This window comes from Panthera leo, chromosome C2, assembly GCF_018350215.1.
Source record: "Panthera leo isolate Ple1 chromosome C2, P.leo_Ple1_pat1.1, whole genome shotgun sequence".
NCBI classification, from domain to species: Eukaryota; Metazoa; Chordata; class Mammalia; order Carnivora; family Felidae; genus Panthera; species Panthera leo.
The window spans coordinates 11723254-11746215 of record NC_056687.1 but is presented as its reverse complement, the minus strand read 5'-3'; the positions used below and the strand labels follow the sequence as shown (position 1 = coordinate 11746215).

General features: G+C 42.4%; 1 protein-coding gene across 8 annotated transcripts in view; it reads right to left on the bottom strand.

Annotated features, from left to right (window-relative positions):
* The window catches only part of TMEM50B (transmembrane protein 50B), a 34102-nt gene extending 11675 nt beyond the window's left edge, over window positions 1-22427 (bottom strand). For 2 of the 8 annotated variants that reach the window (XM_042955698.1, XM_042955696.1), the window contains exons 1-3: window positions 22248-22427; window positions 2532-2671; window positions 735-847 (exon numbers count right to left, since the gene is read on the bottom strand). In XM_042955698.1, coding sequence (XP_042811632.1) covers window positions 735-847; window positions 2532-2630 — 212 coding nt within the window. In that variant the 5' untranslated portion in view covers window positions 2631-2671; window positions 22248-22427. Of the gene's footprint in view, window positions 1-734; window positions 848-2531; window positions 2672-21659; window positions 21910-21933; window positions 22160-22247 lie in introns of those variants that run through there. The other 6 variants (XM_042955693.1, XM_042955694.1, XM_042955697.1 and 3 more) reach the window with 5 other exon arrangements.
* Between the last annotated feature and the right edge of the window lie 535 nt (window positions 22428-22962).

Here is a 22962-nt window from a genome sequence, read left to right as displayed (position 1 = left end):
TAACTCCTCACAGTATAAGGAAATTATATAATCTTAACATAGTTTTAAAAATTAATAAAAGACATCCACGGAAAGTTTCCAAACTCTTTCATGAAGTGAGATTTAACAGATAAACCCACAAATGATTTAATAAAAAAGAAAAGCCATAGAGCAGTCTCATTGGAGGCCCATCCTGCCTTTCCCCCAGCTACTGGCCAACACAGGTAAGCAACACATTAAAAAAAAATTATACTCCATGTTAAAAGTTGCACGTGTTACAATATTCAAGAATGATCCACTATGAAAAAATCTAGAAATGTAACATTTTTTATTACATCTAAGATGCCACTCATCTTTTAAGATGCACGATTATTTTTTTTCACCACCAAGAAAAAAAAGATGGTCAACTGTAATTATAAGATACCACTGACTATAAGAAGCACCCGGATATTCAGATACTCAAATATAAAAAATATTCTTGGTACTGATAAGTACTAATTGACCAGTTTAACAACATTATAAGGAGAAAAATCACACTATAACCTTTATGGGTGCTAAAATGATAGTGATTAAATCCAACACTCATTCTCGACAAAAAAATCTTAATACAATGGGGAAAAAATATATATCTTTATGTTAAAGATGGATTCGTCGCCATCGATTAAATTAAAAGGTTATCCCAGATAGCAGTAAACTATAAGGAAAAAATGTTTTTAGGAAAATGATCTTGAATTGAGAATTAACTTCATACTTACATGAAGAAAGCCAATGTGGAAAACACGCCACATGTGTGAAAGGCGTGGTTCAACTGCTCTGGCTTCGGGTACACCACAGCAGCGTCAATCATTATCCACCAACCTGTAAAAAACTTGCAAAAGAGTCCAAGGCATTAGACTAACGCTAATCCTTTGGCTTGGCATGATACTTGCTCTTTAACATTCCTGTATTTCTACAGACCATACAATATTTCTAGATTGAGCTCTGGGTGTTCAAGTAGAAAAAATAAGAATCACTTGTTTACTTACTCTTGGTAGCATATGAGGTGAAGTTACCTAATCAAATCTGCGTAAGATTCTGAAGTTCTCTCAGTGCAAGATAAAGCAAAAAATTGTTACATGGGACGAATTATCTGCTTCTTTCATCCCCCATAATTCTGTGCACGGAAGCTCTCTTAACTAACCTCTAGCTAACCAGATCCTGATTACCTGACATGTCTCATTCTCTCTAGAAAACATTCCTTTTAAATATGCCCGCACTCTTTTGCTTCCACAAATGAGCTGTGTGCTTACCAAGGGTCAGTTATCATGTCTCCAGAACTATTTAAGCCTCTATCATTTTAACCAATCATGTACTCTCGTTAAATACCGTGTAACTGACTGAACAGGAAGGAGTAGGTCAAATGTGATGTTTCTATGTAAGCTACGCTGAAAAGACTTAGAGAAGTTGCTAAAGAATTCCACAGACAAATTACTTGCAGGGAACACGACCATAAAGTGCAAGAAAAGACTTAGAAGCATCACAGTTATCTTTACTTCCTGCTCTGGGTTATTATTTTTTTTTTTCTATTGGACTTCAGGTGAAGAACCGTATACTGGAAGAGATAAATTTTTAAAAATGTAGTCGATACTGAAATTTGCTTCAGAAATTCGGTGAGGGCAGGGCGTGATTGATGGAATGCTGAAGCAAGACCGGTGGGGATAGTCTTTGAAGCTGGATGGTTAAGTACGTGGGTTGAGCAGGGCTCTTTTACTATTCTCCCTATTCTTGTTTACCGTACATGCTCGATGTTTTTTATAATAAAAAGTTGAGGGGCACCTGGGTGGCTCAGTCAGTTAAGCGTCCGACTTCGGCTCAGGTCACGATCTCATGGTTCGTGGGTTCGAACCCCGCGTCGGGCTCTGTGCTGACAGCTCGGAGCCTGGAGCCTGCTTTGGATTCTGTGTCCCCCTCTCTCTCTGCCCTTCCCCTGCTCAGGCTCGCCCTCCCTCTCTCTCTCTCTCTCAAAAATAAATAAACCTTAAAAAAATTTTTTTTTAAGTTGAGAAAGAAAAACTGTTGGAAGAAAATTGGGCAAGAGTTTCTTCCACAAATTTCTTCCTCTCACTCTCCGTCGGTGCTGCAGCTGGGGACAAGGAGCTGGTGCCCCCTCCCTAAAGCACTGCAGGGCTTCTGGCTCGGCCCCAGGTCCTTACTGCTGTCTACACATCCTGAACCTCAGTGAGTCACGACACTATTTGGTTATCAAATTCTCCGAGCCTGACGAGCTTCAAGGACGTATACATCTTGTATCATTAACTTAAAAATGCTACTGCCTACAATAATTGTATTATCACTTGAAGAAAAGGTACCAAGTTTAACAAATTTATAAAATCAAATGAACCCAGGGCCTACCATGTTTTGTTCACTAATATCTAGAACTCGAATTAATTATTGATACAAAATAATAGTGAAATAAATAGTTCTGAAAGGGTATTCAGGGCCCAAAGGAAGCGACATTAATTTTCAGGGCCAAAAATGAAGCAGAAATGTCACCAACCACGCTTTTTACTTACCAGTACACCCGCCACCACAGAAGCCACGGCATTTCTTCTCTCACTCCAGTCAATACATTCACATTCTGGCCAACGGAAGTTATCTAGGAAGCCTGCCATGTTCACCCCGTAAGCATGGATTTTTCATTAAACTCTGTATTCTACAAATAAAAAGACAAAAAAAAAAATCAATCGAAGAAAATGTTTTTACGTAGTGAAATATCTTTTCCTTTCTTAAAGCTCTGAACACAAATTTGCTTTCTGTCCAAACCTACGGTTACAAAAAAAAAAATTAAATACTTCAATGAATACCTATGGTCATGTACGGAGGACTGTGTTGGGACACAAGGGGGAGCCTACTATTTACGAAATGAGTCTGATGGTTTTGAAACACGTCTGCCAAGTTCTCTGACGCTTCCACTTCACTGAGAAGTGAATCTATGTCCCTCCCCTTGAGTTTGGGCCACCAATAAAAACGGGTGGACCAACAGAGTAGAGGAAGTGATACTGGGTCGCTTCTGCCATACAGCTTCTAGGAGTAGATAATAAAAGGCAGTGAGTGCAGTTTGTAGCTCATTTTCTAGAACACTAACACCAGAGCTCTGAGTTGCCATGTAAAGCGTCCAAGGTCACGATGCTGTGAGGAGAGCGTGTATAGGGATTCAGGCCCACAGTTCCCAGACACCAGCTGGCATCGACTGCCAGGTGTGTGAGCAGCCACTTCTGGGTGACTCACGTTCCGGCTACTGCATTACTCCCAGACTTTACGCTTTACGAAGCCCCAGGTATACGGTGCAGACACACCATCCTGGCTCTGCCCTTTGCCAATTCCTGACCCACAGAAACCATAAGCAGAATAAAATGGCTACTTTAAACTACTAAGTTTTGGAGTTGTCAAGAATGCAGCAATCGATAACTGGAAGGAGACAAATCATGTGCATAAAGAACTATAAGGGTACATACGACATGTTGTGAGAATTTTCAAGAAGAGTACGTTTAGATGAGGTGATCCAGGAACACCTTAAATTCCAAAAAGACAGGGGGAAAAACCCACAACTATTTGAAAGTACTGAAGAGTGCTGAAAAGCGGGCAGAAACTGGAGGCAATTTAACCCAGGAAAGAAAACACGGTAAGATCCACTTTTATGCAGCTTCTCCCCCTGAAGAACCCCTAGTCCCCCCACTCCCACCCCAGTGATCTCTGTGGTACATCATGGCTAAAACCTGAGCAAAAATGCCACAGTCTTTTTGGCTTGAGGTATCAGAGGACGGAGTTTAGGATTATTAGAGCAGCTGGGAACTGAAAGAGGAAATCTTAGAAAGGGGCGAGTCACAGGAAGAAGCCCCAAACACTTTAATATAAACTTTCTTTAAATACCTGGCTAATCCCCAAACAGCACATGCATGAAGGAAACTCCAAGAAACTCAGCAGAAAAAAATAGCTGTAAGGCTAAAAGAACTAAACAGAGGGGCGCCTGGGTGGCTCAGTCGGTTAAGCGGCCGACTTCGGCTCAGGTCATGATCTCGAGGTCCGTGAGTTCAAGCCCCGCGTCGGGCTCTGTGCTGACAGCTCAGAGCCTGGAGCCTGTTTCAGATTCTGTGTCGCCCTGTCTCTGACCCTCCCTTGTTCATGCTCTGTCTCTCCCTGTCTGAAAAATAAATAAAACGTTAAAAAAAAAAAAAAAAAAAAAAAAAAAGAACTAAACAGAGAGTTTCCATGCTCCCCCCCTGCATGGTATTTTAGAGTTTGAGTTCCACCAAATTAGAGATTAGTAAACACTTTGGGATTACTCTCTAAGTGTGAAACCAAGTGTCTGCAATTTCAGGGTGATCAGCCAGTATTTTAACTGCCCAACAGAACAAAAAGCGACACTCCAGATGAAGATAACTGAATTGAGAGGGTCTATAATGTATCATCTACAATGTCCAATATGTAGTTAAAAAAAAAAATTACTAGACAGTCACACAAGCCAGGAAAAATGTGATCTGTTTTCAAGAAGGAAAAAAAAAAGCAATGAATAGAAATAGACCCCAAAATGACTCAAGTATTGAAATTAGCAGACAAGGACTTTTTTTTTTTTTTTAATGTTTTACTTTATTTATTTTGAGAGGAGAGGAAGGGTGGAGGGAGAAGGAAAAGCGTCTTAATTAGGCTCCATGCTTAGCGTGGAGCCCAACGTGGGGCTCAGTCTCACAACTGTGAGATCAGGACCTGAGCTGAAAACAGCAGTCGGACGCTTAAGCGACTGGGCCACCCAGGCACCCCATCAGACAAAGACTTTAAAGCTGCCAATATAAACACATTCAAAGACTTAAAGGAGCATGGTGTAAATAACTAAACTGATGGAGATCTCAGTGGAGAAAGAGATACTTTTTAATGTAAACTCTAGAACTGAACATTTTAATAGTTGAAAATTTAAATTCACTAAATGGGCTTAAAAGATTAGAGACAGGAAAAAAAAAAAGGTGGTAAACTTGAAGAAAGATCAAAAGAAATTATCCAACCTAAAGAACATGGATTTTTTTTTTTTCTAAACTGAGGGGAAAACAATGAACAGAGCCTCAACGAACTGAGGAACACTAGTAGTGGACCCAATCTGTGTTTAATGGGGTCCCAGAAAAAGATAGAATGAGGAAGACAAGAATATTTGAAGAAATAATGGCTGAGAACTTCCCAAATTTGGTGAAAAATATTAACTTATAAATCCAGAAAGCTCAGCAAACTCCAAGGAGTTTAAACACGGAAAACATCACGATCAAACTGCTGAAAATCAGAAATAAAAAGAAATACTTGGGGGCGCGTGGGTGACTCAGTCGGTTTCTTTATTTCAGCTCAGGTGATGATCTCACTGTTGTGAGATCAAGTCCAGTGTTGGGCTCCACGCTCAGTGTGGAGCTTGCTTAAGAGTCTCTCTCCTTCTTTCTCTGCTCCATCCCTACTCATGTGCACCGCTCTCTCTCTCTCTCTCTCAAAATAAATAAACTTGAAAAAAAATAGCCAAGAAGTAGCAATCCAACATGCATCAGCTGACGGATATGCACATAAAATGTGGCAGTATCATACACTGGATACAAATTCAGCAATAAGAAGGAATGAAGCACTGATATGTGCGACAACATGAAGGAACCTCAAAAACATTATGCTAAGTAAAAGACATAAGACCACATATTGTATAATTCCATGTCTATGAAATGTCCAGATGAAGCAAATTTATAGACAGGAAGTAAATTTGTGGTTGCCTAGTGACAGTGGGGGGAGTGGAATAGGGAGTCATTGCTAATGGGCACAAGGTTCTAAAATTAGACTGTGGTCAGAAGATGGTAGGGGAAGGGAAGAGAGAGGCAGACCAAGAAACAGACTCTTAACTACAGAGAATAAACTGGTAGTTACCGAAGGGGAGGCTGGTAGGGGGATGGGGGAAATGGGTGATGGGGATTAAGGAGGGCACCTGTGATGAGAACTGGGTGTTGTATGGAAGTCTTGAATCACTAAATTATAGACTTGAAATTAGCGTTACACTGTATGTCAACTAACTGGAACTTAAATAAAAACTTAAGGAAATAAAACTATGGTGATGACTACACAACTCTGTAAATATACTAAAAATAACTGAATTGTACACTTAAACTAGCAGAGTGTTATCATATGTATATTTCAATAAAGCTTTTTTATAAAAATGAGGATAAAATAAAAACATTTTCAGGTAAACAAAAACATAATTCATCACCAGATCTGCACTAAAAATAATGCTAAAGGAAATTCTTCAGGCTGAAGGGAAATGACATCAGATGAATCTCAGATCCACAGGGAGCAATGAAGAATACCAGAAATGATCTATATGTAGGTAAATACAAAAGACTATCTTTTCTTCTTTGACCTAAAAGATAACTATGTGAAGCAAAAATTATAACATTGCATATATAGCATTTCATAAAGATGAACTTGTATCTAAACAGTATGTTGGTTATATTTTCAAATAATAGGCTTAAATATGGATTCAGGTGAAATACCTCTAAAATTAAAGTAATAGATCCAGTTATTCTGAAAAATAAGTACAAGTAATATATTATAGGAGGTCCAAACACTGGAAACACAAGCTGGGAAGCAATATTTGCAAAACAAATATCTGGCAAGGAACTTGTATCTATAATACAGAAGGAATTAAACACCAGAAATAAAAAGATAAAATATAGGCAATAAAAAGTACGCAAAAGACTTGAATAAACTTGAAATGGGAAAAAAGACTTAAAATTAATGAATTAATGCAAATTAATGAAATAACATCTCACATCCACCAGGATAGCTAAAATTTAAACGACTGGCAATACTAAATGTTGGTAAGGCTGTAGAGCAACTGGAGATTCCATACATTTCTGGTGAAGGTTTCTTATCAAGTTAAAAATAAACCTCCCTAGGGGCACCCGGGTGGCTCAGTTGGTTAAGCGTCCGACTTCAGCTCAGGTCATGATCTCACAGTTTGTGAGTTCGAGCTCTGCATCAGGCTCTGTGCCGACAGCTCAGAGCCTGGAGCCTGCTTCCAATTCTGTGTCTCCCTCTCTCTCTGCCCCTCCCCGCTCATGCTCTGTCTCTCTCTGTCTTAAAAATTAAACAAAAAAACAAAAAACAAAAACATTAAAAAAAAACCCAAAACCTCCCTATAACCCAGCAATTCCATTCCCAAGTATTGGCCAAGGGAAGTAAAAACACATTATCCACACATAAGAAAGACTTATAGAAGGAGGTTTTTAACGGTTTTATTCACAATAGCCCCAAACTGAAACAGCCTAAATGTTCATCAACAAAAGGATGGATAAACAAGTTATGAGCAATCCACACAATGGAATACTGTTCCGCAATGAAAAAGAATGAACATACAACCAACAGAAAAAACAAACAAACAAACCCTCAAAGACACGATTTAAGTGAAAGTCAGCAGACATAAAATAGTGTATACTGTATGGTTCCATTTAAATGTAGCTTAAGAAGAGGCAAAATTAATCACTAGTCCAAGAAATCAGAACAGTGCTTGCCTATAGGGGGTAAGGACTGACTGCAAGGGAGCTTTCTGGGAGTGATAGAAATGTTCTATATCTTTTTTTTTTTTAACGTTTATTCATTTTTGAGAGACAGAGTGCGAGCTGGGATGGGGCAGAAAGAGAGGGAGACACAGACTCCAAAGCAGGCTCCAGGCTCTGAGCTGTCAGCACAGAGCCTGATGTGGGGCTCAAACTCACGACTCGCGAGATCATGACCTGAGCCAAAGTCGGACCCTTAACCGACTGAGCCACCTAGGTGCCCCAGAAATGTACTAGATCGTAGTTGGGATAGTGGTTACACAGGTACATACATTTATCAAAAGTCATTGAAGTGTACACTTTAAGATGTGTGTATTTTACAGTATGTAAATTTTACCCACAAAATGTTTTCAGAAGTTTATCATTCAGATATGCTTTAGCTACACTGAAGTCTTGCATTTTATCGCTATTAATGCAAATATGGTAACGAATTGTTATAAAACATTAAACGTTAACTGGTTAATAGGGAAGGTCATCATGAATTTAAGACAATGTCTGAAATTAAAACAAGTCTTATTCCCTGCTATCAAATTCATTTCCCATATATTAATCTAATTATAAATAGTTCTATAAGCAGAAAATATATAGCTATTTGCATACAATGGTTTCTGAACTGTCATGATCTCCTCCCGTCTGGGGCTAAAATTGGAGGGTCAGGACAAGAGGAACATCGAACAAAGTAATACAAATAATTACTATGGAGGAAATGCACAGGATCCTAATAGAGAATAAAGGGGAGACTTATTTTGGAAAGGGTCATCAGGGAAAGTCTCTATGAAGAGGTAATCCTTGCTAAGATCTTAAAACATATGAAAATTTAAAAGCTGAGTAAAGTTACTTAGATTAAGGAGAAACAAAAGGGATAGAGCAGGGAGAGGGAAAATTATATACAAAAGTCCCTACATCTCTGTGGGGCCAGCAAGGAAGAATTAGCTGGTACCAAAGAGAATCAGGACACAGTAAAGTTAGTGGGGCAAGGTGGCTTGGAATGAGTTTGAAGAGTGACAGGTAAGGGCCAGATCACACTGCAGATTAACGGTCTCCCTGGATTTGGGTTTCACTGAGTCATAACAGGAAACCAAAAGAAGGACTTTGAGGAGAAAAGGAGCTGAGGCACCAAGAGCCCAGCCACTCTGGGAAACGTGTAGGAAAGTGAGGGGAAAGGACTAGTATATTAAGAATGAACACTCTCAAATGGGAAGAGAGTCTCTCTCTCTCAAAAATAAATAAACATTAACAAGTTATTATAATTAGGGGTGCCTGGGTGGCTCAGTTGGTTAGGCATCCAACTTTGGCTCATGTCATGATCTCGTGGTTCGTGGGTTCGAGCTGTGCTGACAGCTCAGAGCCTGGAGCCTGCTTCGGATTCTGTGTCTGCCTCTCTCTCTGCCCTTCCCCTGCTCGTACTCTGTCTCTCTTTCTCAAAAATAAACAAAACATTAAAAAGTTATTATAATTAACACAATGAAGTGCTGATTCTTCTTGCCTGTTGAGAAACCTCTTATACAATGTATTATGTCTGTAACTGTTTTTAATACACTTAAGACTTTTGAGGTCAAGGAAATTATTGGTATGTTCTCCCACAAAACTGACCCCAGTACCAAGTAAACAAAAAGAAAAGATCTGGGGCGCCTGAGTGGCTCAGTTTGTTAAGCATCTCACTCTTTGTGAGTTCAAGCCCCAAGCTAGCACAAAGCCCGTGTGGAATTCTCTCTCCCTCTTTCTCTGCCCCTTCCCTGCTCACACTCACTCTCCCTCTCTCTCTCAAAAATAAATAAATAAAACTAAAACAACAACAACAAAAAAAACACAACAAGATTAGTGAACTGAACTAATGGATTACTGGTCTGACCCATAAGTCTTGCAATACATTAGACAGCAATTATTCCTAATACTAAGAGTGGTAAGTCTTTATAAAAGGAAATACAAGCCCTTGTCAGAGGGCATTTTAAGTGATTCAACTGTCAAAATTTCATTTCCAAAAACTCAGCTTAGGAAACCCAAGGACACCTGCAGAAGGAGGAGGAGAACACAACTAGACACTTCAACATACAGACATGGTCTGAGAAATTTCCATATGCATCAAAGTCCCAAATAACATCTAATTCAGAAATTTTTCCACTAACCAAATTTTCCCACTACCACCTATTTGTTCTTCCATTTCTCGGCTAGCATTAGGTACTGAATGTATAAAAATGATTAAGGCAATCGATACGGAAAACAGTCTAGTTAGGAACAGTGTCAGAACAAACAACTGCATTACAATAGGTCCCGCAACAGACATACACTATGAGCTATCATGCAGAAGTGCCATAAGAGAAATATGAAACAAAGTATTACAGGACAGCACTTGCCAGGAAGAGCTGAGGAAAGTTCGACAGATAGAGAGCAAACTTAACTGGGTTTTGAAGCATGAATAAAGTTTGGCAGATGAAAAAGAAGGAATAAAATGTGCAAAATTATGAGCTTGTAAACAGGGAAATGACAAGATCATCTCTGTGATTTAGAAAGATAATGCTGGCAGCAACAGTGTGGACGAGAGAGACTGAAGAGAAATGTGAAAAGAAGGTGGCCCTCCCTCTAGACAGGGAGAGAAGAAGGATGCATACCGAAGCCATACTGGTGCAGGCTAAAGAAGGGTTTTTATTTGAGGACTACTAAAGTGGCATCATCAATAGGCAAGGAGAAGCTAAGATTGTGGCTGGGGGCCCGACGGATGGTGAGACACCATTGGCTAAAGCACGAAAGGGAGAAAGGGAGAGAGGAATCTGAGCATAATGTATTTGATAGGACTAAAGGACATTCGGGTGGAGATCACATAGACAGATGTACAGAAACTGAAAGAGTGGTTTAAGACAGATGTACGGATTAGAGGCTCACAGTAATTAAGTGGCAACTGAAGTCACGGGGCAGTTAAGGTATCTCAGGGAGAAGATGTGGAGGAGGACTGAGGACTGATTCAACGTTCATCTCTGACTCATGTCCTTTTTTTCCCGAACTACTGTGTGCACGCACTACAGCAGACCTACGGATACGATGGCATTTAATCGGCACAAAACTCCTCCAGAGCATGTACTGAATATTTACAGAACACCTCCTACAAGCAAGGCACGGTGGGGAAAATAAAGATGAATAAAACTTAGCCCTCATCATCAGGGGATTTACAAACCAGCAGAGAAACCAATTAACATTTTGTTAAATTAAATTATAATTTGTATCATTAAAAAATCTGTTGCCAAAAAATCAGGAGATTAACAAAATACACATGTCATTCAAGGTGCTAATTAAGTCTACACAGCCAGAGCAAAACAAGCTGAGTCGAATGAAACAAACATGAAGTGTGTGTCTTCCCCACCCTGATCAGGACTACTGGCTGTTAGTTACAGGATGTGTATAGGTGCAATGCTCTTTACAGACCACTCCATTCCAGGCTCAGAAGAACCCTATTCATGGATTATTCTCTTCAATCCTCACAAACGCTCTAAGGCAGTTGCGATTATTACCTCACACTAGTGAAAAGGTTTAGAGAATTGGTTAACTTGCCCGAGGTCACGCAGCTAGCCAGGAGGCAAGCCAGGATCTCCACTGAAGTTTAGATCTGGCCCCCAAATCTGCTTACAAGACCATCATGCTGAACTGCTGCGCATCATCAGAGACTTTCACAGTATTTCTGTCATTTCAGATCTCATAAAGAGAAAGTTATTGTTCCGCTGCCTGTAGTGAAGAAAGCAAGAACAAGATAGAAGAGAAACGGACGCAATTTAGAGGAACAATGTGATCATCCGGAAACAGAAGAAAGCGGCCCAATGAGGTCTGCAATGATGATGGTGATTGCTCCTGATTCCAACCTTGCCAAAGGAGTCTAAAGAATAGCTTTTCTTCTTGGGTTGCTATAAGCCTGGTTTCTAGGCACTCACAGTGTGAATATTTTATAGGCCTTAAAATCCAAGAGCATGAATTATTCAGAGATCTAAGCACTTCTGGAAAAGACATTTTACATACTTTACATCAGGGAAGGCTTCTTTGCCTTCTGACTTGTAAATCACATGTAACAAGAATAAAATTTAGCCAGCACCACCAATTTTGGTAAAAGACTTAAATCTAAAATCAAAGTAAAGGATGGGGAGCATTGACTTCTAAAGAGACTTTAATTTCATAACTATATAATAATCTCCCCCAGTAATATCCTTGTTAACTTTTAATTATTCAAAATGTGGGTTATTTGGTGAATCCTCCCCTCCGGTACTGCTCAATGCCGTTGATTCACAGCCTGAAATATCCAATTACCCGCATGACATCTCCTGGCTGTCTCAAAATCACCTCAAAATCAACAGGTCAGGACCCAAATTCATGATCTCCTCGTCCAAACCTGATCCCCTTCCAGGATTCCCTGCAATGAATGAATGGACCATCCATCCAGTTTTACAAGCCAGAAACCCAGGGGTCATCCCTGCTGCTTCCTTCTTCCCTCTGACATCCAATCCACCACCCGACTAAGCCTCCTTACTTCAGTCCGTCTCCAGCACCGCATGACCCAAGTACTCCCCCCCTCACCTGTGCCACTACGGTGGCCTCCCAACTCACCTAGCCACATCCACTCCTGCCCCCATCAATATGTCCTCCATACTGCAGCTGCAAGGACTGTTTTTAAAAAGGCACAACTCTCGTATTTCCCTGCTGCTGAAGACTTTTAATTTCCCTCCAGCGTATTGTAAGATAAAGACAAAACTCTATAGTACAGCCCAGGCCTTACTGGCCCCAGCTGCCTCTCACACTTCTCCTGACTCTTTCCAGGCATCCTGGCTCCTCTTTTGGTATCCCATACTTGCTAAATCACCCCACCGAAAACCCACACACCCTCCGTCTGATACCTCTCCGTTCCCAGCTCACCTAGTTAACTCCTACTCACACCACAGACGTCAGCTTAGTTAGCACTTTTTCGCTCAAATATCAGCTTTCACTTCCTCGTTCAATGTTTACTTACAGTGCCTACTACATACCAGGAACCGGACAGTTAATATACATCAAAGAACAAATAAAAAGCACTAGCTAGGTGGAGCCTAGTATGTGAGTGGAAAACAATAAACATCATTTTTTTAAGTGTATTTATTTATTTTGAGAGTGAGAAAGAGTGTGAGCAGGGGAGGGGAGGGGAAGAGACAGAGAGAGAGAGACAGAGAGAGAGAGAGAGAATCCCAAGCACGCTCTATGCTGTCAATGCAAAACCCCACACGGGACTCAGTCTCACAGATCGTGAGATCATGACATGAGCCAAAATCAGGTCAGACGCTCAACCGACTTTGCCACCCAGGTGCCCCTAAACATAATTTTTTAAGTAAATTGTATACGATGCTAGAAAGCAGTAAGTGCCGTGGGGGGGAATAAACGAGCAGAGTAAGGAGCATCGGGAGTGCAGGCGATGATGGGGCCGGCAGAAATGTCAAACTGGTGGTCAAGGCAGACTCCGCTGAGAAGGCACCAGCTGAGCAAAGACGAAGGGAGAGAGAGAGTCAGCCCTGTGGATGTCTTTCAGAGAGAACAGCAGCAGGGGCAAAGGCCCTAAGACAGCGTCTGGGTATCCAAGTAGCACCGCAGGGCCAGTGTGGCTGAGGCAGAGTGAGTGAGAGGGGAGAGGGGGAGAAAACAAGATCAGAGAGGTAGCAGAGAGGCAAGGAAGGATGATTACAAAGCCTCACAGGCCACTGTGAGAACTCTGGTTCCTACTGACCGAAATAGACAGCCATTAGAGTGCTGAGCAGAGTGACTTAGATTTAAAAAGGATCCCTTAGGCTGTTGTGGGAGAACAGACTGTAAGGGGTAAGAGTGGAAAGACAGACCAGTTCATATGATACTGATTTTCAAGACTTCCTAACTCCGCGACCAGATCTAATAATCCCCCTAGTCCTGCACTATTAATCTCATTATTTGATTAATATTTACCTCCCCCTGTAGAGAGCCAGCTCCATGAAGGACAGTCTAAGTCTACTTTGGCTCGCTGTAGCATTCCCAGGGCCTAGCACAGTGCCTGAAATACACTAGGCAAACACTTGTTGAAAGACGGACTCTAACTATTAGAGCTTTCAGAATGTGAAGTGCATACATGTCTCATTGTCCCGTCACAAAAAGAAACAGAGGCAACTTTATACCTAGGTTTATCTAAACTGATGGTCATAAAAAACATCATTTGGGTGAGGGAAATCAGTTCTGCTGTGACAATATTGTCAAACATGTTATTTCTTAAAATCCTCCTCCTTCCTCCCCAAGTCCATATTCTGCCAGAATTTTCTAAAACCCAGATTGGATCATGCCATTCATTCTAATAGCTGGTGAGATAAATTCCAAAAGGTACAGGGTACTTGCAACTTCTCCCTAACACAGCTTTCTTATCTCCTGCCATCTTGACACTGTACCTCCAGCCATAAAGAAAAGGAAGGGAGAAGGAAGCCAAGACTTGTTGAATACCTACTGTTAGGCAAGCCCCTAAATCTTACATATATATATATATATATATAATATATATATATTGTTTAGATTTATTTATAGACACAAATATATTCAAATACTTTACATGTCTAACACAGATGTGTATATTAGATATACAATATATAATCTATGATCATATATACTACATATGATATAGAAATATATATATCTATAATAGATATATGAGTTTAATATATATCTATAATATTACACACACACACACACACACACACACACACACACACACACCCCCGGGGCGCCTGGGTGGCTCAGTTGGTTAAGCATCCAACTTCGACTCAGGTCATGATCTTGTGGTTTGTGAGTCTGAGCCCCTAATTGGGTTCTGTGCTGACAGCTCAGAGCCTGGAGCCTGCTTGGGATTCTGTGTCTCCCTCTCTCTCGGCCCCGCCCGCCCCACACACACACTGTGTCTCTCTCTCCTTCAAAAATAAATAAACAGGGGCGCCTGGGTGGCGCAGTCGGTTAAGCGTCCGACTTCAGCCAGGTCACGATCTCACGGTCCGTGAGTTCGAGCCCCGCGTCAGGCTCTGGGCTGATGGCTCGGAGCCTGGAGCCTGTTTCCGATTCTGTGTCTCCCTCTCTCTCTGTCCCTCCCCCGTTCATGCTCTGTCTCTCTCTGTCCCAAAAATAAATAAACGTTGAAAAAATAAATAAACATTAAAAAAAAAAAAAAGGTTCAAAGGAATTACTATCTTCCAGCATTAACCATACAGAAGCAGCAAACTGTACAGGCTTTGAGGACCGCAGGGTGATTCAGTCGGTAAAGCATGCAACTCTTGATCTTGGGGTTGTGAGTCCAAGCCCCACAATGGGTATAGGGCTTACTTCAAATTAATTAACTAGTTATTTAAAAAAAAAAAAAAAGTACAGGCTTTGGAGTGAACACTGGCTTGAGCCCAATCCCATGTCCAGCCTCTTCCCAGCTGTGCCTACTTGGCCAGGTTATGTATCCATTCTACTCTTTAGGGAATAGTTGCTATGTACCAGTGCTGTTTGAGCTTTAAACCTCCTTATAAACCTCCCTATGCTGTGGTTTTCTGGTATGTAAACTGGGGTGATGACAGCACATCCCTAGAAAGTGAGAATTAATCACAGCAACTGTGATTGCTTCATACATACCTTCAACAACTCCTTACCAAAAAGAGGGTTCACATACATTCAATTACTTTGTAGCAAACACTGTTCCTGGCAATACCGCTATGACTCTTGGGTCCAGAGAAACTGTTCCTCCTTCTGGCGGAGACAGCCGCCTGTACACACGCATCTCCATTTTGCTCACTCCTGAGCTCCACTAAAACTACAACAAAGGGAGTTTTTAAAAAGTCATAAACTCCTAATGATAAGGAGAAAGGAAGAGAAAAGAAGCAACAGCAATGAAACAGCAATGAAATCCTCAAATCTGGCAAGCTGCCGGACAATGGTAACTGACAGCACGCCCCAGAGAGCGGGGTTCCCAAGCCAGCGGCGGGGAAAGCTGAGAAGCAACCCAGGAAAGACACGGGGGAAGCAGTTAGAAAGTTAGGTCCCCAGAGCCTGTCCTTTCTTTCCTGATGGTGCCAAATGCTTCTTCCATATCCTGGCAGAAGCCTAAGGTGTTTCCGCCCCATTGCTTGTGTTCTGGATCTGGGGATGACCGGCAGGACGAAGTACCAAAAACTGGACAGGAGGGACTACTGTTCCTCTGCTCTGGCTCAGGAGACTGGCAGCCAGATCTCTTCCTTCCAAATGGGAAGCTGCAGAACCATGCAGAGAAAGAAAAGTTAAAACAAGATCATCATAACCTCAGAGATGAGAGAACATATTGCATCTATCAAATAAGAATAGGATGCTATCATGAGAGATAGTCAGAGACTAAAAAATAGCCTTTGGAAATAAAAAACATGATCATGGAAAAAAAATTTAATATTTTTCATTTATTTTTGAGAGAGAGAAAGAGCACAAGCGGGGATGGGGCAGTGGGGGGAGGGGCACAGAAAATCCAAAGTGCGCTCTGTGCTGACAGCCCTAGCCCTATGCGAGGCTCGAACTCACAAACCATGAGGTCATGACCTGAGCCAAAGTCAGCCGCTCAACTGACTGAGTCACCCAGGCGCCCCTGGAAAACATTTTTTTTTTAAATCCAAATAGAAAGGTTGGGAAATCAGTGTTAAGAAAATCTAAGGATTAGTTGCTATGTGCCAGCACTGTTGAGCTTTAAACCTCCCGAGGCTATGGTTTCTGGTACATAAACTGGGCAGAGAGTAATAAGTAGCTGATGGAAAGCAGATAAGAAAATTGGAAGACCTTTACAATGTTCACATCCATATAATGGGTATTTCAGAAGAAAGACTACAAAGCAAATAGAAGGGAGAAAATAACAAAATATTTCATGAGAATTTCCCCAGAAGTTACTGTATATCCAGATTTAAAGGGTCCATCAAATACTCAACTTGATGGATGCAAACAGACCCATACTAATATACATCATTTTAGGAGTGCCTGGGTGGCTCAGTCAGTTGAGCGTCCAATCTGGCTTAGGTCATGATTTCGCGGTTTGTGAGTTCAAGCCCCACGTGTTTCAGATTCTGTGTCTCCCTCTCTCTCTGCTCCTCCACCACTCATGCTCTGACTCTCTCTCAAAAATAAACATTTAAAAAAATTTTTTTAAAAGATACATCACTTTAAATTTCAAAACAATGTGGTCAATATGGAGATTCTATAAGTTTGGAGACAGAAAAAAAAAAGCAGGTCAAATACTAATTATCATGAATCATAATGCTTGGAATTCTCAACAGCAATAGTGGAAGCAGAGGGAACTTCAAAATTCTAAAGGAAAATTATTTTCAACTGAAATTCTATTACCTGACAATGTATCAGTCAAGTATGAGGATAGAATCAAAACATATTCAGACAGGGAAGGTCTCCAAAAAACGTAACTCTTCTTGTCAAGAAGCTACTGGAGTTTGAGCACCATTAGAGAGAGTGAATCAATAAAAGAAAAAGGACACAAACTTCCAGTTATAAAGCAAGTCAGGAGATGAAAAGTATAGCATAAGGGATAGAGTTGATAAGATTGTAAGTTTGTCCGGTGACAGATGGTAACTACACTTATCGTGGTGAGCACTATGTACAGAATTGTTAAACCACTAGGTTGTGCCCCTGAAACTAATGTAACTTGTATGTCAACTATACTTCAATAATAAAAATATTTTTTTTAACGTTTATTTATTTTGAAAGAGAGAGAGAGCAGGGGAGGGGCAGCGAGAGGGTGAGAGAGAATCCCAAGCAGACTCCACACTGTCAGCACGTAGCCCCATGTAGGGCTCGATCTCATGAACCATGAGATCATGACCTGAGCCAAAATCAAGTCAGATGATGGGGTGCCTGGGTGGCTCAGTAGGTTAAGCGTCTGACTTCAGTTCGGGTCATGATCTTGTGGTCTGTGAGTTCAAGCCCCACATAGGGCTCTGTGCTTACGGTTCAGAGCCTGGAGCCTGCTTCAGATTCTGTGTCTCCTTCTCTCTCTGCTACTCCCCTGCTCATGCTCTATCTCTCTCTGTCTCTCAAAAATAAATAAACGTTAAAAAAATTTTTTTAAAGAAGTCAGATGATTAAAAAAAAAAAAGTCAGACGCTTAACCTACTGAGCCACCCAGGTGCCCCAAAAATAACTTTTAAAAGAGAGAATCCAGGATACAGGAAAGATCCAACCCAGGAGACCTAAAGAGGTTCCAGCTGTGCCCCAGACAAGGAGGATAAGCGGGCCAGACTGAAGTAGTGAGACAGACATGTCCCTGGTGCCACACCAGCTGTTTAACCTGAGGACTGAACGCCCTGAAACCTGGCCCAGATTCCTATCTGTACCCAGCTGGGCTTGGTTTGATCTTGACCATACGGTGACACAGTTCCTGCTCGCCTTCAAAGCCCCGCAGCTGCACCAGCAGAGGCCATTCATGCCCCGGGGCAGAAAGATTCTGCTTTGAGCCACGCTGTTAACTCTGGGCAAGCCACAGTGAGCTGAACAGCAGAAAATACAGAGCAGCCCATGCCCTCTGCCTGCGCTTCTGCTGTCCTTTCAGACCCCGGAGATATTATACATTCCGTACAGACTGTGGCAATGAAGTGAATATCCCAATAAAATGAGTCCAATGAATTATTGTTTCCCAAGTGCATATGAAAGTGACGTTTACACTATACCGTAGCCTACTGAGTGTGCGATGGCATTATGTCTAAAAAACAAGGTGCATACTTTAATTTGAAAAGACTTCATTGCTAAAGATGTTAACCATCATCTGAGCATTCAGCAAGCTGCAATCACTAATCACAGATCACCATGACACATATAATAACAAAAAAGTTTGAAATATTGCAAGAATTACCAAAATGTGACACAGAGGCATGAAGTGAACAAATGCCGTTGGAAAAATGGTGCTGATAGGCTTGCTCCACACAGGGTTGCCACAAACCTGCACTTTGTTTAAAAAAACCAAAAAAACAAAAAGACAGTATCCGCAAAGCGCAATAAAACAAGGTGTGCCTTGTATGAGGCCCACACTAGAGCCTTCCAGATGCCCTACTGTGTGGTCCATTTCCTAGGACTCACTCATGACACTACTCATTAACTTCCACCGAAAGTCCCCCTATAAATGGTCAGGGAAGCTGAAGTCATTCTCTTCTGCTCATCTCTTCCTGGAAAACTCCATCTATAATAATGACAATATCGTCCTTTCCTTACACACTCAGGTTTGTACTTACAATTGTAAAACAAAATTTTAATCTCAAATTTAGAAAGCTCTAGTATTTTCTAATAAGTCTGTTTGGAATTCATCTACACTCAGGGGAAAAGAACTTCGTTATCATAGTTTACTTAATGAAAAATTCATTGTTAATAAAGACACGGTTTATAGTCCTATAAGGTTGAACTGGAGAATTAATAAGGGGTTATGATTTTTAGAACCTTGTAGGAAAGAGTAATCCCAAAGGCATTATGATTTCGTTGCTGTGTAGAACATTAACCAATTATATCTAACTTGGCAATTTTGTTCAGACATTCTTTTCCCTGTGGACTACATATATTCTTTAAATCCTCTCAAAACCAGCTCTTTGTGGCACTCTCTATAACAGTTAAATAAAACTTTGAAACATGCTCACTATTTGCATGAGAATTTTGTTGTAACACTACTCAATCAAAATCAAAAATATTGTTTAGGATGGGTATCTGTGTATATGTCCACTGTGTGTGTGCATTTATGTCTATGTGTATATTTGTGTGTATATATATGCAAAGCTTATTTTTAAAAATTTTTAATGTTTTTTTTAATTTTTGAGAGAGAGAGAGAGAGAGAGCGTGAGTGGGGGAAGGGCAGAGACAGAGAGGGAGACACAGAATCTGAAACAGGCTCCAGGCTGTGAGCTGTCAGCACAGAGCCTGATATGGGGCTCGAACTCGAGAACAGCGAGATCATGACCTAGGCCGAAGTCAGATGCTCAACCAACTGAAGCCATCCAAGGCGCCCTGTATGTAAAGTTTATTTTAAAAAGCAAGAGAAAGATTAACAGATCAGAACAGAGGCTACCTCTGGAAGAAGGAGGCAAATGTTTTGTTTCTTAATCCGATGGTAAATACAATGATCACAGCATTCATACTCTTTTAAAAATATATGTACATATATACCACATATGATATATATACATATAAATCACATATATCATACATATACAAATATATATGTACATATGTATACATACTTTTTGTACACCTGGGATATATTTTGCAACAAAAGGAACTTATTTTATTTATTTATTTTTTATTTTTTTTTGGAATGTTTATTTATTTTTGGAATGTTTATTTATTTTTGAGAGAGAGAGAGACAGAGCATGAGCAAGGGAGGGGCAGAGAGAGGGGAGACACAGAATCCGAAGCAGGCTCCAGGCTCCCAGCTGTCAGCACAGAGCCCGATGCGGGGCTCAAACTCACAAGCCGTGAGATCATGACCTGAGCCAAATCAGACGCTCAACCGACTGAGCCACCCAAGCGCCCCTAAAAGGAACTTATTTTAAAAAAGAACAAGAAATTGTTATGATTGGGTATTCAAGGGGTTACCATAGGATGGAATGTACATAAAATAGTCTGTTCACATTTTCTCTTCCTGAAGGCCTTCTCTATTCATTCCTGCCAAGCCAATCAAATGAGTGAACATAACCTTAAAGTCAACACCACTAAGTGGAAACAAAGTTAAAAAATTCACCATTATTTAACCTGGTCCTCAAAATTTTCTTGATTCGGTCTCTAAATATAAAAGGACACACAGGTTCTAAGAAACGCATTTAAATCAAACAAATTTAGCTACTGCCTTTAAGTTATAAAATCTTTTTAAGTTATAAAAAATATTCCTGGTGAAAAGGGCACTAAAATTATACTCAAGTACAATCATCTGTTTCAATTATCTACCTGAAACTTATCCTACAATGGCAGAAGGATTTTCATGCAGCAAGGCTTTTAATGGCTAAAATCTAGACACAACCAAAATGTCCATCAGTACAAGACCAATAAAATATATTAGAGTACATGTGAACAATGCATACTATGCAGCATTTTAAAAATGAGGGCCGGCGGTGCCTGGATGGCTCAATAAATTAAGCATTGGACTCCTGACCGGCTCAGGTCAGGATCTCATGGTTTGTGAGTTTGAGCCCTGCATCAGGCTCTGCTCGGGATTCTCTCTCTGCCCCTTCCCCACTTGTGCTATGCGCACTCTCTCTCTAAAAATAAATAAAATTTTTAAAAAGAGCCAAGATTAAAAATTTTTTTTTTCTACAGCCTATATTACCATTATCACTTCAAAAGGAGCAAATAAGGATAAACTAATCAGACAGATTCTTTACCCTGGACTCCAGAAGTGAACTCAGAAAAGACCAGCCAGTCAAGGCTGCTGTAATCCTAGTGGACAGAGGATGGGAGTGGGGTGGGGAGGGGAGGGTGTGTCTCCGGAAGAGGAAAACTACATCCTCCTGCTGCTCTCATTAAACCTGTTTTTCCTGCAGCATTAACATTCAAGATAACTTTCGATTTTTATTTTAAGAATGAAGAGTCTTGCAACACTATTACCGGTAAGAAGGCTTAACGTTTGTTTTACGTTTGAAACCTAAGCCGATCTGAAACACGAGAAGACAAGAGACTAAAGACGATGGAAAGGAAAAGTGTGACCAGCCCGGGAGTAGGAGCCTTGGGAATTGTTAAGAAAGGGGATTTACGGTGCACATAGATGAAGAGTTTGAGGGAAGAGGTGGGACACTCCGAGAAGAGAAATTAACGTCTTTGAGAGGCATAATGGTGACTACACATTTACTCCAATCGCAGGCTTGACTCCCGCCCCCACACACGCACAAGCTCACAAGGCACTGACAGCAGCAAGGGAAAGAGCACAGTCGATCTTAACACTGCTTTGGCTTTAAAAAGGTCATATATTTACATTACAGATTAAGCACTTTCCAGCGATTAACTCGGAACCCAATTAATTGGTTAAAAACCAAAATGGTCTTCCGCAGCCAACTACCATTGCTACAGTGGCGATTCTCTGCTGCTACTTACCTAAAAGGTCGTTCAACCTTTATGATTAATTCTCAAAAGAATGCTGAGCCTCTAACATTTCCTCTTCCCACCTCTGTACCTGACTCTCCTAAGGTCAGAGTCGGGAAAGTCCACACAACACGGACCATATTCTCAGCAATGGTTCTGAGAACGCGAGAGGGACGACAAAAGTACCCGAGTCGCCCCCAGACTCCCGCAGCGAGCCGTCCACCGCCTCTCTCCCCTGCCCGTCGCCCTGGGAAGCCGAGAGGCTCGAGATGGGAATCTTCCAGACCTCCCCGACAAGCAATCGACGGCCAGGTAACGCGGCGGTGCGGCCCTCCCCGGTCGAGTGCGGGTCCCCGCGCGTCACCGCCGCGGTCGGCCCGAGGGGAGGCGGGCTGGGCCGGAGAGGTTGGCGGAGGCCCCCCGGTCCGCAGGCTGCCCGGGTGTTCCTCCGGCCCGTTCCGCCGGGCGGCGCCGGGCGCAGGAGAGGCCGGGCTGGGCGCCGCCGCACCGCGCAGGCCGGGTTGGCCGGGGGCGCCTCCTCACGCGCGGACGGGGGGCACGAGCCCCCCGCGCTTCGCGAGACGGGCCGACCGCACTCACCTGGCTTCCCTGACCCCTACGCCGACCCCAAGCGCTCCCGCACAGGAAGAGGCGGCTGTGCCCGGACCCGGCCGGCGTCTGCGGCTCCACCTCGGTCCCGGGGAGCCGGGAGCAGACGGCGGGCGCTAGGCTAGGGGCGCCGGCGGGGCGCGGCGCCGTGCGCACCGCAGCGACCAATCGGCACGCAGCAAGTGGCCGGTCGGGGGCGGGGCGGGGCTCGAGGGGCGGGGCAGAGGCGCCACTGGGCGGGGCGAGGGTACCAGGTCTCCACGACCCCCCGGAGCTGTCGGCTGACTCCACGCCTTAGGGTTCTCGGCCGCTTAGACCTGACTGGTCCTGCTGTGTTCCCGACGGCGGCTGGGGCCCGGCTCCCACCGCTGCGTTTCTGCTAGCCAACTTCAAGCGCAGCATCCGTGAGGTCATGCGCGAGGAGAGCCCAAGACCCAGAGGGCAGGTACTCTCTTTGCATGTAGGTCCAGCGGCGTTGGCCGCGCGAGCTGCCCAGAGTAGGGCACGTGCTCCAGAAAAGGGTTCTACGGAACTGAAGGTCTGTAGGGATGCCCGTTTCTAATCCCCACGCTCAGAAATGGAGGCCTAGAAAAGCGCAGTTACTCGTCTAAGGCCACCAACTAGTACTGTTCCACGAGGTAACCAGCACCATACAGCTAGTCTTCTGATTCTGTCCTGATGCTTTTCCAGGGATCCGCCCAGACTC